Source organism: Tauraco erythrolophus, chromosome Z, assembly GCF_009769465.1.
Source record: "Tauraco erythrolophus isolate bTauEry1 chromosome Z, bTauEry1.pri, whole genome shotgun sequence".
Classification (NCBI taxonomy): Eukaryota; Metazoa; Chordata; class Aves; order Musophagiformes; family Musophagidae; genus Tauraco; species Tauraco erythrolophus.
The window spans coordinates 34,617,748-34,636,021 of NC_141496.1; the positions used below are offsets into that span (position 1 = coordinate 34,617,748).

Below are 18,274 nucleotides of genomic sequence, written 5' to 3' on the forward strand. Positions count from 1 at the left end.
CAGGCTAGATCCGTGATGAATTTGATCCCTTCTGGCTTTAAAATTTATAATTGTGTTGGTCATTTTTTTTTTTAAATGCATGAAGATTGACCCATATATTGTGAAATAGCAAAAGGAAAATACTTTTTTGAGAGTGAAACACTCGTTGCGTTTTCTGCAATGACCCGAAGTAGTGTATTTTCTATGTGAAATCTTACAGGAAGAGCTCTTGAAAACAAATGCTGATCATTGTCTAAGGCCTTAGCTTCTAAATGGATAGTATCTGTGTGTCTCTCTCTGCAGGAGACAGTTCAGTAATGCTTCCTAAGACTCGGGGATCTGTCTTTGTAGAAACAGCTGAGGGGTTGGTCCTTAAGTGGCTGACTCTAGTACTGAAACCTGCACCCAAAGGTGGCAAGAAGTAAGCCAGAAATAGTCTGTAATTAGTGCCCTCATGCAGTGCAAAGACTGCATTTCAATTTGGTAAATTCACCATTTCTGATATGAAATATTTATATCAGTAAGAAACTAGCTGCTCTGTCCACCACGCGGACGAGTGGCATCGAGGTTCGCGCAGAGCAGTAAGGGAACTGAGAAACTCAGTAATTAATGTGATTAAAATACAGTGTGGCTTTGGAGATTGAGAAACTTCATCCTTATGATTCAGGTAGACCAGGATCATGGAATAAATTTTGCTTATTGTGAAATATTGCAAAGTCTGTCGCACAGCTGAGGCAGGTAGGAACATGCCCTTGTTCTGTTTCCTGGAGAGGTGGGATGAGAGGATTACAATAGTGCAATGCTTGCACCATCTTCCAAATGTGGCAAATAGTCACAAGGCATTAACCAAAGAGCCATGCTGTTCATACTATAACAGGTAGCCAGATGCCAAATTATTTTTAGAAGACCTTTTGGATCAGTATTTTCATGCCACTAATTGTGAACACTCATCAAGGCAGCTCTTTAATTATATTTTTATTTTAACATATTAATTAAGTGTGGAATTTGAATGCTCTTTAATGCAAAGGAGATCAGATGTCATTAGTTTTTGGATGGAAATCAAAGAATTTATATTTAGTCTACATCAGAACGGGCAAGAATGTTAGCTTATATGGAGGTGTTTCAGAAGGGTTATCTTAAGTTTTACCTGAGCCAAAACTACACTTAATAATTTTTAAGAACTCCTGGGGATGTGAGTGTCTGGAAGAACTAATTTTTAAATGCTCAGTTTCCTTATTACAGAGATAGTGAGGATAAGATGCTGAAACAAGAAATGGCAGCTTGGCATGCTTGTTACTCTGGAATTCATGTAAATATATGTAGATAAGCGTGCCAGCATTCATAGTGTGTAAAAACATTGACAGGCTGTTTTATTTAAAGGTACACACTCATTAGGTAAGCAGTGCTTTTTGTCTGTATTTGAGTAAAGATTCCTGAGATTCGGGAAGAGGCTGCTGGAGTTTTATCTCCTTTTTCTGCAAAGAGAGGTTAGCTTTGGGTAAGGAGAATTACAACTCTGGATTTCATTCTGATTGTCGACAGATACAGATCAGTGTTGCCCAATGTAAAATGTAGATTGGGAAAACACTTCTCAGTTCCCTTTCTGCTCTGCCCGAACCTCGATGCCACTGTTCTGCTCTGCGCAGCAGCACAGTGGACACATGATGTGCAGCAGCCGAGGAAGAAGCCCTTCCTCTCCCTTTGCAGCCTGGCCTCTTGCCTCTGAGCACCTCAGGAGGCCAGTGGTGAGATCTGCTGCTCACCAAAAGGTAGTCAGATCTCACGCAGGGTCCTGGCGGCAGCGACTCATACCTGATGGTGAAGGGGAGTAGCTGTCGTTTGCAATGTGGAAGAGGAAAGAGCGGAGAAGAGTGGTGAGAAAGGGGGTTGTGCACTCTTCTGATCTTCTACAGCAGCTTTGTTCATCTGGGCAAGTCCCTTTGCAGAAGATGCCAAAGTCCACTGGAGGACATCTCAGTCTGTTGCTTTGGTTCCTTCTTCTCTTGGCTTGACACGGTGCCTGATGTCACTGCCAGCTCCCTCAGTGCACATCCCTCTACATCCAGCTAACTGCTTACGTCAGGTCTGCATGCAGCATCGTCCGTCTAAGGCGGCTTTCTGTTTCCATCATAGCCAGGAATTCTTCATGCGCTCTAGGAGGTCTTCACCTGCTGGTGGTACCCCACTGTCTCCTTGAAAAGTTCGGAGGGAACAGCTTCTCCCCTTTGCATGGGGAGCTGAAAAAACATCGGTCCATCATTTGCACCCTACTGATGTCTCATTCTCCCTTGTATTTTTGTAAGCATCTGACCTGTTGTGTTTGTCTTAAGACACTGTGGCCCTTGTTTTTTCTCCCTTCTTCCTCCATCCCAAGAGGAAGGAAACACCTGAGGAAACTGCATGGCAGCCTTCTAAGGGAGTGGAGAAATGCCCTTTCCTAAGCCTTTAAGAGGACTCTATTCTCATAGGAGGATGGACGATCTGAAGTAAATTGTGGATTATGAAATAATTTGAGAACACAGTTTGGCAACCGTTCCTTGGCATCTTACAATGAAAATTTCCACAAGAATTCCAAAATTAACTCAGTCCTGATAACGTCTGGAGACAGCAACAGTTGCTGTGAATTTCCCCATGGCAAGGTCTGGCAGCAGCTGCCACCTCAGCAGAAACTGGCAAGTACAGGCGTTCTTCAGACGCTGCTGTTGGGAGGCTCATACACTTCGCTTGCCTCCTCACAACCCCACTGATCAGGGATCCAGATTAAAGATAGGTTTTTCTGGAGCTGTGGAGTGCTTTCAGCCAGAATCTACATCTGTGGGTAGCAGCCTATTTAATTTAGTGAAAAATGTAATTAAAAATCCCCCAACAATAATAATTGCCCAAATGGAGATTTGTTTATGAGAATTATGGAGCATATACGGAAGTATTTGTTGATATGACTGAGTGGATATTGAAAAATATAAGTACATAATGCAAAAATAACTGTTGTTTTTTCAAACATTTTTTAATGAGTTTCTTCTAGGCATTCAAAATTGAAAATGTCAGTTTGCAGTACGCTAGGAAAAGTCATATGCAGCAAAGATGGCAGTTGTATTGAGGTGGACTGTGTGCTGAATAGGTTAATTGTAGGCTCAGAAATCACAACCTGTATTAAGCAGCAGAATTCCTGAGCATTTTAGGTACACCCTAGGTTTTGCGATTACTTATTTCTGATCCATTGAAGTTGATAGCAGAATCTCCATCAGTTTGACTGGGCTAGAATTTCCTCTCCTGTAACAGTCGTTTGTGTAAAATAGTTTGTAAAATATACTAGAATTTTATAAAAATACAATAGAAAGCAAACGAGAATAATGCTTACCTTCTTGGGAGAAATGCTGTCAATAAGTTTCTTACTTTTTCTAGAAAAAGCCATTTGAGGGGTTAAGCTTTACAATTAAAAGAAGAAACTAGAGAAACTCTTCAGTAAGAACTCATAAATAATGGTTCAGAGATGATCTTTGTGGCATAATTTTGTATTTTAGTCAATTTAGAAGAATAGGAGGGAGTTCTAATGAAACCTGAAGTGCTCATACAAATTGTATCATAAACTGTCAGCAAGAAATGATGCACCTAGGTGCATCGCTGGAGATGATGAAACACTGGAGAAACACTGGCACAGGTTGTCCAGAGGTGGTAGCCCAGGCAGGTGGTCCAGGTAGTGCCCCATCCCTGGAAACATTCAAGGTCAGTCTGAGTGTGGCTCTGAGCAACCTGATCTAGTTGAAGATGTCTCTACTCACTGCAGGGGTGTTGGACTAGGTGGTCTTTAAAGGCGCCTTAAATCCAAACCATTTTGTGATTCTATGACATAACTCCAAGTATAATATGACTTGAAATTTGGAAGAGTCCAGCTCTCTGAAGATGTTTTCTCCAGGGTATGAAGTCAGGGACTTTTTTTCCCTTGTTTCATGGCATTGTTGGTTCTTGTGTGCCCATTTAGCAGATCTCACGATGCACTATGAGAAAGAGTAAAATTTGTTTGTAAAATGTTTCTGATGATGAACAGTTAGATGACACTGCCGCGATCCCATTGTTGCCAGTCGTGTTCATTGCAGGTAGATATACTTTTGGATTAGCACATCAATGCAGAGAAATTATTAAGAGTAGTTTTTAAAACAGTCTTTCTGGTCTTAGCTGATTACTTACTTTGCCAATACTGTTGTAATTAAAGGCAAAAATGAGAATTTTCGGAATTATATATTGCAGAAGGGTGAATGAGACAAAAATTTTTCTCTCCTCTAACCTGACTCTATCTTCTTTCTGTACCTTTTCCTACTTATGCTCCTATTTTAATGCTTTATTACTATCTAAAGCTGTATTTTGAACTATAGTATGTGTAATTTCACTGGAGATCCAGTGAGCCATACAAAGTAAAGATCTTGCATTATCTCATTTTTGACCTACTTACACTTTTTATTACCTACACTTTTATGATTTGTATTTCTAATTGCAAAATGTTCCTTCCTTTTTCTTTATGTTCAAGAAGACGTTTAAAAATGAAAGAAAGCAGTCCATTAATCCCAGCTTTTCCAGTCTTTTTGGTCTGATTTCTTCATTGATATTCGTGCAAAATGTTCAGGAAATAAAACAAGGCAAAATGATCCGCAGGATAGTTACTTTACATTGTTATGAAAAACAGTTTGACTGAGAGTATGAACTCATCTTCTTATCAGGAGTAAGAAATTAGCTGATTTTCAATCAGAATACTGTATCTTGACTTCTGATGCTGTTTCCCTTCTGTATTGATTTCTATCTGACTTGCTACAGTCATGTTCTTGGTAGCTCTCACTGTAGTAAGAAATGAGAGTTTTGCCAATAGGAGAAGTTAAGGGTTTTAATGTAAATATTCCTTTTTTGATTGCTGTCTGTCATTGATACAGTTATATTCTTACCATACAGAGTTTGTTGAGCAAATGTTGCCATGTAAGTTAAGCTATAATGCAAAAGACAGCAATCGTGGGAAATGAACCTTCTGGCTAAGAGTAGTAAAATTCTGCCATGGAGCGATGGCAGGAAAACAAGGTGAGTGGAGAGCTTGCGTTCCTGAGGCTGTTTCTCTCTCTGCTGTGCCATTTTCTGCAAGGTCTTGTGACTGTATAAATTCAGAGCTTGTTATTCTCTGTCTAAAAATGATTTCGGCATTGACTGTGCTAAAAATTTGACTTCAACCCAGCAAAACCAAACCGCAGTGTTTCTCTGTGATACGGCCCTCGCTGGACTACACAGAAGCTCAGATTTATGAAAAGCACTTGCTGTATTTTTTTTCTGAAATGATACAAAGCTCCTGGTAGGCTTATATTTTTCTTTATTTGTTGCCATGTCCCAAACAGGAAAGTGATTTGTGGGCACAATCCATCCCCAGGTGATCTTGGTCTAAATGTGTAGACGTGCGCAGAAGACAGGTACAGACAGATGAGGGAGCGTAATGAACTACATTTAATCTGCAGAAGAACTCCACTTTTTGCAGCAGCAGAATGATGTAGAGGCTTTGGTGTGAGCTACATGGCATGAGATTGGGAAGAAAGAAGGAAGGACGGACGGAAGGACAGACAGATGGACGGAAGGAAGGATGGATGGATGAGCTGGGCTTAAGTGAGGGCATTCGGTTATAGATGAGCCCAAATTCCTACTGAAAGCCAAAAAGTTTCTGACTAGTCCAGCAGGTCCAGCCCCAGATACTTACAGGACACAGGGTGAGCTTTCCTGATGTGTTACCGTTATCCTAATCCTTAGGGCTTATCAGAGCGGGAGTCACACTAATTGCCTGCTGATTGATCAATACACTTTGTCCAAGGTATGCATGACATGGCTTTGTACTTGTTCAAGTTCTTCCTTGTAAATCATCATCATTTAGAACTTTTTTCTCCCAAACTAAAAAACTGTAGTCATGATTGCATTTTTGTTAGTTCCAAAAAGGATGGAAATAATCAAAATTAGCTTGCAGTGAGACTAACAAAAGATTCCAGTTGTAATACTAGGAATATTTTTTTTTTTCATAGAATCATCATAGAATCATAGAATGGCATAGGCTGGAAGGGACCTTAGAGATCATTTCATCCAACCTCCCTGTCATGGGCAGGGACACCTCTCAACTAGATCAGGCTATTCAAGGCTCTGTCCAACTTGGCCTTGAAAACCTCCGGGGAGGGGGCATCCACAACCTCTCTGGGCAATCTATTCCAAAGTCTTACCACCCTCATACTGAAGAATTTCTTCCTAAGATCTGATCTAAATCTGTTCAACTTAAACCCATTTCCCCTGTCCTATCAGTGGACACTCTTGTAAAGCCTTCCTGTAGGTTCCCTTCAGGTATTGGAAGGCAGCTATTAGGTCCCCCAAAAGTCTTCTCTTTTCAAGGCTGAACAATCCCAGCTCCCACAACCTGTCCTTGTAGCAGAGGTGCTCCAGCCTCTGAATCATCTTGGTGGCCCTCCTCTGAACACGCTCCAACAGATCTATGTCTCTCTTATGGTGGGGACACCAGAACTGGACACATTATTCGAGGTGGGCTTTCACAAGAGTAGAGTAGAGGGGGAGAATCACCTCTCTTGACCTGCTGACCATGCTTCTCTTGATACATCCCAGGATGTGGTTGGCCTCCTGGGCCACATGAGCGCACTGCCGGCTCATTTTGAGCTTCTCATCTATAAACACCCCCAAATCCTTCTCTTCAGGGCTACTCTCAACCCACTCTGTGCCCAGTTTGTATTTGTGCCTAGGATTGGCCCGACCCAGGTGAAGGAGCTTGCATTTTGACTTGTTGAAGCTCATGCAGTTAGCACTGGCCCACTTCTCAAGGCTATCAAGGTCCCTCTGGATGGCATCTCTTCCCTCAAGTGAGTCCACGGCACCACACAGCTTGGTGTCATTGGCAAACTTACTGAGGGTACACTCAATGCCATCATCCATGTTGCTGACAAAGATGTTGAACAGCGCTGGACCCAGAAAAGACCCCTGAGGAGCACCACTTGACACTGGTCTCCATGTAGACATCGCACCATTGACCACAACTCTTTTGAGTGCGATCATCCAGCCAGTTCTTTGTCCACCGAGTGGTCCATCTGTCAAATCCGTGTCTCTCCATTTTAGAGACACGGATGTCATGTGGGACAGTGTGAAACGCCTTACACAAGTCCAGGAAAACGACGTCCGTTGCTTTACTCACGTCAACCAGCACTGTAGCTTTGTCATAGAAGGCCACTAAATTAGTCAGGCACGACTTGCCCCTAGTGAAGCCATGTTGGCTGTCACCAACCACTTGGTTATTTTTTATGTGCCTTAGTACAGCTACCAGGAGAATCTGTTCCATGATTTTACCTGGCACAGAGGTAGTTTCCCGGGTTGTCCTTGGTCCCTTTTTTAAAGATGGGTTTATGTTGTCCCTTTTCCAGTCTGTAGGAACCTCACCAGACTGCCAGGACCTCTCAAATATGATGGCTAGTGGCCTGGCAACTTCAGCCGCCAGTTCCTTCAGGACCCGTGGATGTATCTCATCAGATCCCACGGACTTGTGCACCTTCAGGTTCTCTAGGTGTTCCCGGACCTGATCTGCTCCTACCCTGGGTGGTTCTTCACTCTTCCAGACCCAGCCAACATCCTCTGTGATTTGGATGGTGTGGTTCGAGAGGTTGCCGGTGAAGACTGAGGGAAAAAAATTGTTGAATATTTCAGCCTTCTGCACGCCCTGGAGTAACCAGGTCACCTATATCCTACATTCTCTCTCGTTTTTCTTTTTTCTCTCACATACCTATAAAATCCTTTTCTGTTATTTCTAATATCGCTGGCCAGATTTGACTCTGTCAGGGCCTTAGCTTTTCTGACCTGGTCTCTGAGTACACGAGCAACTTCCTTGTACTCATCCCATGTTACCAGTCCCTGCTTCCATGCCTTGTGTATTCTCCTTTTGTATTTGATTTTGGCCAGGAGTTCTTTGTTTATCCATATAGATCTCCTGGTGTTTTTGCCCGATTTCTTCCTTTTAGGGATGCAATGCCTTTGAACTTGGAGGAGATGATCCTTGAAAGTCAACCAGCAATCTTGGGCTCCCAGTCCCTCCAGGGCTTTATCCCATGGCACACTACCAAGGAGGTTCCTGAAGCGATGAAAGTCAGCTCTTCTGAAATCGAAGGTTTCAAGCTTGCTGAGCTTCCCCCTCTTAGCTGCCCTTAGGATCTCAAACTCCACCATCTCATGGTCACTGCAGCCAAGGCTACCCACGAGTTCAACATTGCCTACCAGCCCTTCCCTATTGACGAGAACGAGGTCTAACATGGCACCTCTCCTCGTTGGTTCCTCTATCACTTGGATAAGGAAGTTATCGTTAATGCATTCCAGGAATCCTCTGAATTGCATGTTCCCCGCCATGTTTTTTTTCCAACTGGTATAAGGGTGGTTAAAATCCCCCATGAGGACCAGGGCTTGTGAATGAGCGGCTACTCCTATCTGCCTATGTAGGGCCTCATCCGCTTGGTCCTCCTGATTGGGTGGTCTGTAGCAGACTCCCACTGTGAAGTCTCCTACCCTTCCTTTCACCCTGGCCCACAGGCACTCGGTTCTTTCGTCATCACTTGCTAGGTGGAGCTCCATGCATTCTAGCTGTTTGTTGACATAGAGGGCAACACCTGCTCCTCGTCTCCCCTGCCTGTCTTTCCTGAACAGTTTATACCCCTCTAGTCCAACACACCAATCGCAGGAGTCATTCCATCATGTCTCTGTGATGCCAATCAGGTCATAGCGCTGCAGGCTCACAAGCATCTCCAGCTCCTCTTGTTTATTGCCCAAGCTGCGGGCATTCATATAGAGGCATTTGAGTTGGGTCCCTGATGAGGTACCTGGAGCCCCCTGATGATGCTCAGATGTTTCCACAGTAACCAACCCCTCAACAACCCCTGTGCTCTGTCTGTAACCTGGCATGACACCTTGATCCCTTGCTAATTCACAAGACTGCACGATCTTGCTAGTGTATTCCTCCCCCACAAGCACTGGCATACTGCATTCCGGCTCCCTTCCAGTGATCCTGATTTCACCCCCACCCCCTTTCATACCATTTAAAGCTCTGTCTATGAGCCCTGCCAACTCCCTTCCCAAAACCCTTCTCCCTCTGTGGGACAGGCTATTACCATGCCTTTCTAACAGACCTGGCCTCTTGTAGATCCAGCTGCTGTCAAAAAACGCAAACCCCTGCTGGACACACCAGGCTTGGAGCCAGGTATTAATCTGCTGGTACGTCCTGCCTAATCCATCATCTTTGCCCACAACTGGAGGGATAGAGGAGAACACGACCTGTGCTCCTGATCCCTTGACCAGGCACCCCAAGGCTCTGAAGTCCTTCTTAATTGTCCTTGGAGTGGTTATTCCTAATTCCTCACTGCCTACCTGAAACAACAAAAAGGGGTAATAGTCTGAGGGCCGTACTAGGGAAGGAAGCTTCTTCCTGACATCTTTAACTCTGACCCCTGAGAGGCAACAGACCTCCCTGTGCAGCGGTTGCGGTCTGCTTATCAGGCCTTCTGTTCCCTTAAGCAGTGAGTCATAACCCTCACATGTTATTAAGTGATAGTAAAAAACTCCATGACTTTATTTCTACATTATGTGGGGTTTTTACCATCACCTAGAAATGGCTATTTCTGGTTTAATACCACTATGGAGAATACGGGTCTCTTCTTTTTCTCTTCTGTAATAAATGCATCAGGGAATTGCTTATTCAGCAAATACAGTTATTTAATAATGTATCTCAAATTATTTCACTTTCTTTTGGTTTCATTGCCATGATTCTTGTACTTTAAGTGTTGTAGGAACAAGTTTATCGTTTGCTTTAGTTTCACATGGCAACGAATTGTGTATTTAAATAGATTTTTCCTTTGCTAGATATGTGGAGCACGGTGCTAACGCTGCGGGTTAGGAAATGTGCGTGTTTACTGATTGTGTTTGCAGAGGCCGAGTTTTAATTCCTTGTTAATAGCTTTTCTTCTCAAGAAAACACAAATATTCATAAGAGGGGAAAAAGCATATATGTTCCTGGATACATCTCTTGATGGTTGTATGAATGTAGGTGTTCACTGAGTCTTTCCAAGTTGTGAACCTTTCACAAGCTTTGGATCATCTTATTCCTCTCTCTGTAAAGTAATAGAGATAAAGCAAGAGGACTTTAACAGTGCTAAAATAAGGTAGAAAAAGAAAGTTTAGTAGGCTCTCAAGTCACCTATGGGCTGTAATGTGTAAATGCATAGTATGTTAGTGAAATGGTATGGTTTAAATGATGCACCTCTGCACTGCTATGGCAAACGCAGATACCCGTGCCGAAAGTTGAGAGCTGTTTCTGAGTAAACCGTTGCAGTGGGAATTTATGCCAAGATTAAAAAGAGAGATTTCTCTTATCATGTGACCTGTTGGCCAGGGAGGATGGCATAGCACTGCAGTGGTCTCTGCTGCTCCATGGCCCAAACCCCTCTGAAGCCTTTTGTTGGTAATGCCGGTAAATTGGCAGAGCATCAGTGGCAGCAGCTTGGCTTGGGGCTTCTAGCTGATGGTTCAGGTGGAGGAATTGGGTCTGTAAGTTCGAAGTTGTCAGATGGCCACAAACAACCTCTGGGTCTGGTCGTTAAAAGGGAAGAGAAAGCTCCTGTTTTGTTAGTATAGTTCTACTATGTCCGTTTTTTCAGGTAACTATGTGCGAATAAGGAAATACCAACATTAAGGTTTTCTAGCTAGTAAACTTAAACGTTATTTTAAGGCAAGATTCACATAGTGTGTTTCTGTGAGTGTTTCTTTGTAGCGTAGGTTCGGCTTCATGTGACTTTAACTGGGATGGTGTACGCGATGAGTATCGGTTTCAACCAAGGTATTAAATACATGTTGTACCTTTTTTTGTTGTGCCAAACATATGCTGGCTGCCAGCTGCTAAGGCTTCTAAGGGCAACTCACATGTTTGTCAACTGCAAGTATGCATCAAAAAGGTTATTTCTGTTAAAGAGAAGGTATAATATGTAAGACCAACAGCGAGCTGTGCTTTTTAGACAAAGCAGATCTCTGTCTTTGTCCCAGAAGAAGTGAAATGTCTGATTGATTTTGGAAAAGCTGACTGTCTTAAAAAACAAATGGTCGTGCTTTAAACAATTTCAGGAAGATTATAATTTCAGTCCTGAGGTTTTAAGGGCAGAGCAAACAGTGTTTCCTTTCATTAAGGGATGTAATTCTGTTTATATTAAAGTATATTAACTAGAATAATAATTTGAGCTGCAAGGAAAACATTTCCGTAGCACGCTTAAATCCTGTTTAAATGGATCTGACTTCGGCCATGCTTAAAATGAAATAGAAGTGTTTTCTTGGAATTAGGCTGACTGTTGCACATTTGCTTTTTGTCTGTTCTGTCCTGTGCCAGTGTGTTTTTTTCATCCTTTCTATTTCACAAGCATGAACAGTATTTCCTTAAGTATTTACTGAACTAAGTAAAGATACTTGCAGTGGGCTATGTTGAAATATGGTACTAAAGCTGCCTTTTTTTTGTGGCAGGAATGAGTTTTCAAAAGAAAGGCAAAAAGCTGTGATTGTTATAACCAATATTTTTTTAATGGCCACTGAATAATTAAAATTCTGTATTCCCTGTTGGCTTTTGAGTAGAAGCACTCTGCATCCTGTAGCATCCATGAGCTCTCTGTGAATTTGTAATTGGTATCTTCATTCTTAGGATATTAGTTTTCCAGGAGTGCTTTACATCATTTAAACTAACTAGTGACCCTTTTAGGTGAACCGAGTGGATAATTCTTTGTTAGGTGGATAAAAGGACAGACAGTAGGATTATTTATGGAAAAGCTGTAGTTTTTAGTGTTTAGTTGTAGTGTTTAGTTGTGAAGTTTAGGGGGTTGCTGAAGACCAATGAGAAGATAGACTTGGCAGCTCTTGTACCAGACAAATAATAACAATTACTGTTTCTATGTGTTAAATTAATGTAAAACAATTTGTGGTAAGTGTTTTCCCTGCTTTTCAGAATAGAAGATTGGACACAGAAAATATACTCTTCTATGTTTCTTTTTTGTGAGACACTTCATGTTGCAGTTTGGAAGTATAAAATATGTAAAATGCTCTGAGGCGATATGTGTTTTGCTTAACGTACTCAGCTGACATGTACTTGAGAACTCTCCCGCCGCTTTTTCTTCTGCCTTGGTTGTAATGAAGACAATAACTGGAGACTGAGAAACTTTATTAAGAGGAGAATGGGCGTGGATGGAGTCAGAGACAAAGGGAAAGAGCTGGATGTCAGTGAAAGAGCTCTTCGTGTGAAGAATCCAGAACATATGTTTGTATTAATAATTCAACTTCTTGGGAATTACTGCATCAAAGTTATTGCGCATCTCTGCACATCTCTAGTGGCTTGCTTTCTTTTCAAGTAATTGTAGATCAAGTGAAGCTATTCCAAGATTGAAAGTGAAATTGAGGAATAATGGAAAGCCGTGGCAGAGGTTTAGTTATAGTTCTAAGCCTAAAATAATTAAGAACGTGCTTTTACCTTATTTTTACTTCTAGAAACATGTATGTTGCCCAATTATTTGCAGTGATGAAAGATTCTGTTTCCCTGTATTTATTGGGTGTTTCCTGCTTCTTAAGTTGTGCTTTTCCTGCAGGGTTTCTCCTATATCCCATACAGCAGCAAATCCTATTAAATTACTGTTAATGTTTAATTTCCAGTTCATACTGTTTGAAGCTTCTATTTTTTCAAACCACTAGGCTGAAATTGGTCTAAGTGTGTTGTTTATTGTGTATGTGTGGTGAATCCACAGGAGATTTGTGATTTACATTAGGAACGGGACAGGCTGCAGCCTTTGTAACATTACCACTTAGCCTTGGTACCTCTGTAGGTAAAAAAAAAAAAAGATCCTGTGTCTGAGTGGTCCATCTTGTAGCAGTGATAACTACCTACAGGGAAGACCTTAATAAAGTTTCTCTGATTTGCTATGTTTTCCTTTCTAAAATCTTCTTCTCCATAAGCTGAAAACCAGATGTTCCTCAGGAGATGGTTAATTTTTTAACTTTTAAAAATAATTGAAACAATAATTTGAATTGCACAGTAATGAGCATCTGAACTATGCAAAAGCTTTTATGGCACAGTCACTCTTGTTTTTCAGAATGGTCTTGCGTGTTCTGTTTTAAAAGTTAAAACATGAGTGAATAGCGGTGGAAAAGTGAATGCAGTTAACCATGCTATAGTTAAACAGTTTTAATTAAATCAGCTAATTAGCTTGTGTAATAAATGTACTTGCTAACTCACCATTTTTCTAAAATGTAATTTCTTTCTTCTTGTTATATGAAGTATAAAAACATCTCTACCTGAAGTGACAGCTGAACGTGCTGTTTTTTAGCATTGTTGATCTATGTCATGATGGGTATTTTCTAGCTTGCATTCTCTCTCTTTAGTGTAAATTTTAAAACTTGCTTGAAGGATTTCAGTGTCTGACTACCATATACTATAGGTAGGGCTTCAACTGAGATTTTTTTAGATATGCTGATATTTTGGCTTCATTCACGCTTAGTGAAGTGCAAAAATACTGTAGAGGAACATGGAGACTTTTGCTTCATCCTTTTTATCTCACTAGCATCAGTTGTGGGGGAGCAGTCTCAAGCTCATTACTCGGTCTCATGATTACATTCGCCCTGTGTTCCCTGCTGAATTTTGTTTGGTTAGCAATTTATAACTTTATATTAAATAGGATTTTATTAAGGAAAAAAATTCTGTTCAACAAGTGGTGTAATAATGTTAAAAAGCCTGTTACGAAGCCTCAGGAACCAATTAAGTAAACATATACAATTTATTGGGAATACAAGTTCTTGCTATGCAATACAACTTTGATTATTATCCTGGCCAAATTTGCCTTTTCTGTATTTCCACTCCATTACTCTTTCACAAACGTCTTGAATATTTCTCCAGCAAAGTGTTTTTTAAGCTTCTTTTATGCCTGCTTATGAGATCTAATCTACGTACTAAATCTGTAAAGCAAAATCCGTTTTAGGAGATGTCTGCACAGAGAGAGAGAAGTGTTGGACCCTTGAGTTAGTGCCCAAGTTGGACCCGCAGGACTGGAGGAGTGCTTGCTTCACCGGGTCAGGTAGCAGCGGCTGCAGCGATGGAGAGCTTCTCTCCTTGACTTTGGCAGCATCTTTACGTGTCTTTTAGGCTGATGCTTCCTGGGAAAAGAGAGGCTGCCACCCTGTGCAAGGAGTCCTTATTGCCTTCACACAGGCAAAGGCGGTGTTTCATCTGGAGAGCAGTGTCTCACGATTTGGGTTTTTATGGGAAACAATTTTAAGCTCATGAGTGAAGGCTCGTGATGATGTTCTTAACTGCTACAGATAGGACAAATGTTTGTGCAATCAGGCCTTAGTGTGTCAGGTTCATTTGAATGGTTTGGTGAGCAGGAAACCGAAGAAAAGTCTGAGACGTGAATAACAAGAATCCGTGACAGACACCAGGTTCCTGCAAGCTCAGTCTGAGGGGTCTTTGATTTTTTTTCTAGATTTGTGTAATGAACTTGTAATCACTGTTAACAGTAAGATCCCAAGAAAACGTAAGTTATTTTTCTCTTTAAAAGAGCAAAAATATGTGAATTGAATCGTTGATGTTGATTAGCATATTATTACGTAATACATTGAAATACTGTATTAACATATGCTTGATGTGTTATTAATAGTGTCATATTAATGTGATTGCACAATTACTGTATTATATAATATGTGTTAGAATTGTTGTTATTGTAATATATATTAAAACTGGGACCCTGTGATACCGAGCAGTGCTGGAGGTGGCTTGATGCAGTTCAGCAGAACAGAGAGGATCAAATTTTGGTCTCTGTTCTGCTCCTCCCTTTGCACTCCCTTTAGGTGAAGGTGTTACTGAATGATTGCATGGCTGATTAGATTAATTTTTTTGTCTTACCCGTCTTTATATATGTGCTTTTAAAAATTCGATGGTCGTTCTTCAAGGAACGGAAAACGTCTGTGAAGGCCATGGAGCTTTTGACTAAGTGCACCTAATGAGTTCTCAGCTTTGAATTAGAGATGTATCGAAGCCAGCTTCTCAGTGGTTCTCAGCATTCGTAGCACAGCGATACAAACCCTGAGGTTTTGCAGTATATTGTAAATGGAACTAACATTTGACCTACCCTACTCCTAAATTTGACAGATAGAAACGAGTTTGTATTAAATTATTTGACATCTGGATCCTAAAGTATTCATTTGGTATGTATCTCACAAGAGTGTTTTACATCAATTTCAAAATTCAAAAGAGTTTTTGAGATTTATGAAGTCTGCACAATAAAAGGTGGTGCTTAAAGGCCAGCTGTCTGTGCTTCAAGCCAACAGGGAGGAAAATCAGTGGGAGAATTACAACTCGTGGGGCAGTTATGGCTTCTATTACTGTTGTTGAGTTGTTGGTGTCTGTGTTTAAAGCATTCTTCATATTTCACAGAATTAATTCAAATGTCTGACATTTGCATTAAAAAGCGTCACCACTACTTGAATAACCAGGGAACAAGTTCATTGTGCTAGAGTATGTGCCACTGAAATTCTGCCCCAGTAATCACAGAAGGGAAGGACCATAGCCCGATGGCATGTGAGAACAGTTTCCCACCCATAGAGTTTTTTGAAAAGGACACGATTTTAAGTAAAGAGTACTGACATCCTGTGGCTGCATGAAATAGTGCAAATAGCTGTGGTCATACCAGCTTTTATATTTAGAAGAGCATGTTGCAATTTTAACAAAAGCTAGTCACTGCATTTCCCAGTGGATGTAAACACAAACCTCTAGAAGATGCAGGTCTCATGAAAAGCATTAAAAGTGAAAATGAGGCAGAGAAATAGGAAATTGAACCTCATCCAGTATTTTTCATGAAAATTAATTTCACTTACATGAGTGAAATCTTACCAACTGGCATTTTAGGAAAGGTATTAGTTTAAATTTTATATCCAACTTTTTTTCTTTTATTTAAAGACTTAACTGTATTTTTTGTAATTGCAATGTCCAGGAAGAATTAAGTAGTCTTTCTTCAGTCTACCGTGGAGGCAGTGGTTTCAAGAGGACTGTCATGGGCACAAATTCTGTGTCATGTAGCTGTGTCCTGGAGCCCATCTGGATGCAAAATCACTGCCTTTCTCAGCTGGACCAGCTCCCAGATCCGTCTGCAGGCTGGTTCCTGAAATGCCGGTGCCAGTGCAGGGGAGCAGGCGGTAGAGGGGCATCAACGAGCCCTGTGGTTGCTCCTTCCAATGGCAGCAGCTCGCTCCTTCTCCAGTGTTTGTCCAGAGACAGCCTCTTGCTGCTCAGCCAGTGGTCTCCATGGTGGTACTGCCAGACATGAGTGGAAGAGGCGTTTGGCCCCTTCTGCCCCTATCCTTCCCCCAGGGTTGCTCTCCTACACATCAGCTTTTGTCAACGCACCAGGAGTTGAGGTCAGGTTGTGGGAAGCGGCATCACGGTGTGGTAACAGCCATGTAGTGACTCTCGGTGTGAGACCTTGTGGCAGGGAAGAGTGGCTTTGTTTTACACCAAAACTGATTCTGGTCATTTGCTTTCACAGCCTCACACCCGCACACTCACAGTCACAAGCACAAGTGTGTGGTCTGGGTCGTGCACAATGGGGAAGGGAAGGACACCAGCCAATGGGTCCTGCTCGCGTCTCCAGGGCTCCTGCTCGTGGGATGACCATGTCTGCACGGGTGTTGGGTGTGCCATTTGGTACCTTCTGGTAGCTGGCAGTGATGTATCTCGGTCTCGTCAGCCCTCTGTGTGCTCCATCACATTTTTGCTCACTGCCCTTTGTCTCCCCTCATGGATGTCCTGAGGAGAGGACACAGATGTGCTCCTGAATGACTGCACATCTCTGTGCCCCCAACATGTGCCACCCCAAGAGTCCTCCTTCCACCAGTTCCTTCTGACACTTCCACACGCACGTCCCATCCATTCTCCATTCGTGCCATGTTTAACATTTCTCTCAGTTCCCTTCAGGGTTGACCTTCTGGCCATAGTTAATCTGTATTCAGTTGCATCAGGGGGCTCAGACCTCTGCTCTCCTGCAAGCAGGTGGTTGCTGCAGGAAGCATGTGAACTTTGTGGACCGACGTTAGAGTTGATTTGCTCATCATAAGCGTTGTAGGAAGTGCATCTTCATGGAAGAGAGAGGCCTGGACACAATAAAGTCAATGACGAGTTACGCTAGTGGTGTCAGTGGAGCCTGTGCCTTTTCAAAAGCATAAGATTATTATATTAGTATTTTACAGAAATAATTTTAACTTTATTTTTTGTGATTGCATTAAGATAAAATCCTAGTCCTAATAAGGATGTAGTTCTGTTAACTAAAAACTACCCTGCAATAGCCACTATTCCATGTATGACTTTGAACATGGATTGCAAAAAACAGGAAGTGGTGGAAGCAGCCATTTGGTGTTAACACAGTGAATTACCTGAGTAATGACACTGTGGAAAATAATGAATTACGACATTAAAAAAATTATTTCCTTAGCTGCTGTTTTCAATTTGGCTATCAGTAGAAATCACATTTAGTTCTGTTTAAGTCTCCATTCTCTTAATGTATTAAAGGGACATAATTAACAGTATGTATGTGTCTTTAACAGGAACTAGTGATCCGTACGTCAAGTTCAAACTTGGAGGAAAAGAAGTATTTAGAAGTAAAACGATACACAAGAACCTCAATCCTGTGTGGGAAGAAAAAGCTTGCATTCTTATAGATAACCCAAGAGAACCATTGTATATAAAGGTGAGACACTATCTTACTTAAGGTCTGTCAAATTACAACAGAAGAGTTGTTGAAATAATTCAGGTTTTGTATATTGAAAAATTTATTGTGCAATAAAGCATGATTAAAGACTATTCAGAAATGAAAATTATTTAAATTGCATCTGTGGAATGATGATGTAAACATTTGGAAAAAAAAAGTCAATACGGGCATTTTTGTTTATTTCAGATCATAATTCTTTTTTACTTCTTTAGTGTGATCTTAAGAGAAGGAAAGAGAAAGTGTGTTTCATGATGATGGCATCCCTTTTGTTTATGGAAATATCATTGCATAATTCTGATATGAAGCATAGTCTATCCCATTAAAAGCAATTTTTTGCTGAGATTAATTTGAGAGTTTATCAAGACGTGTGCCCAGTTCTCCTAGGTTTTTGTGGGTTTTTTTTCTATTTGTAGCTGAACATAGTGGGTTTGCTTATATGTTTCTTAACGCTTTATGCTCTTTTTTTTTTTTTA

General features: G+C 41.3%; 1 protein-coding gene across 1 annotated transcript in view; it reads left to right on the forward strand.

Moving 5' to 3' along the window:
* The window catches only part of MCTP1 (multiple C2 and transmembrane domain containing 1), a 290,613-nt gene that overhangs the window by 111,945 nt on the left and 160,394 nt on the right, over positions 1 to 18,274 (forward strand). Inside the window, exon 3 of the mRNA XM_086628677.1 lies at positions 17,638 to 17,780. Within this exon, the coding sequence (XP_086484803.1) occupies positions 17,638 to 17,780 (143 nt within the window). The remainder of the gene's footprint in view (positions 1 to 17,637; positions 17,781 to 18,274) is intronic.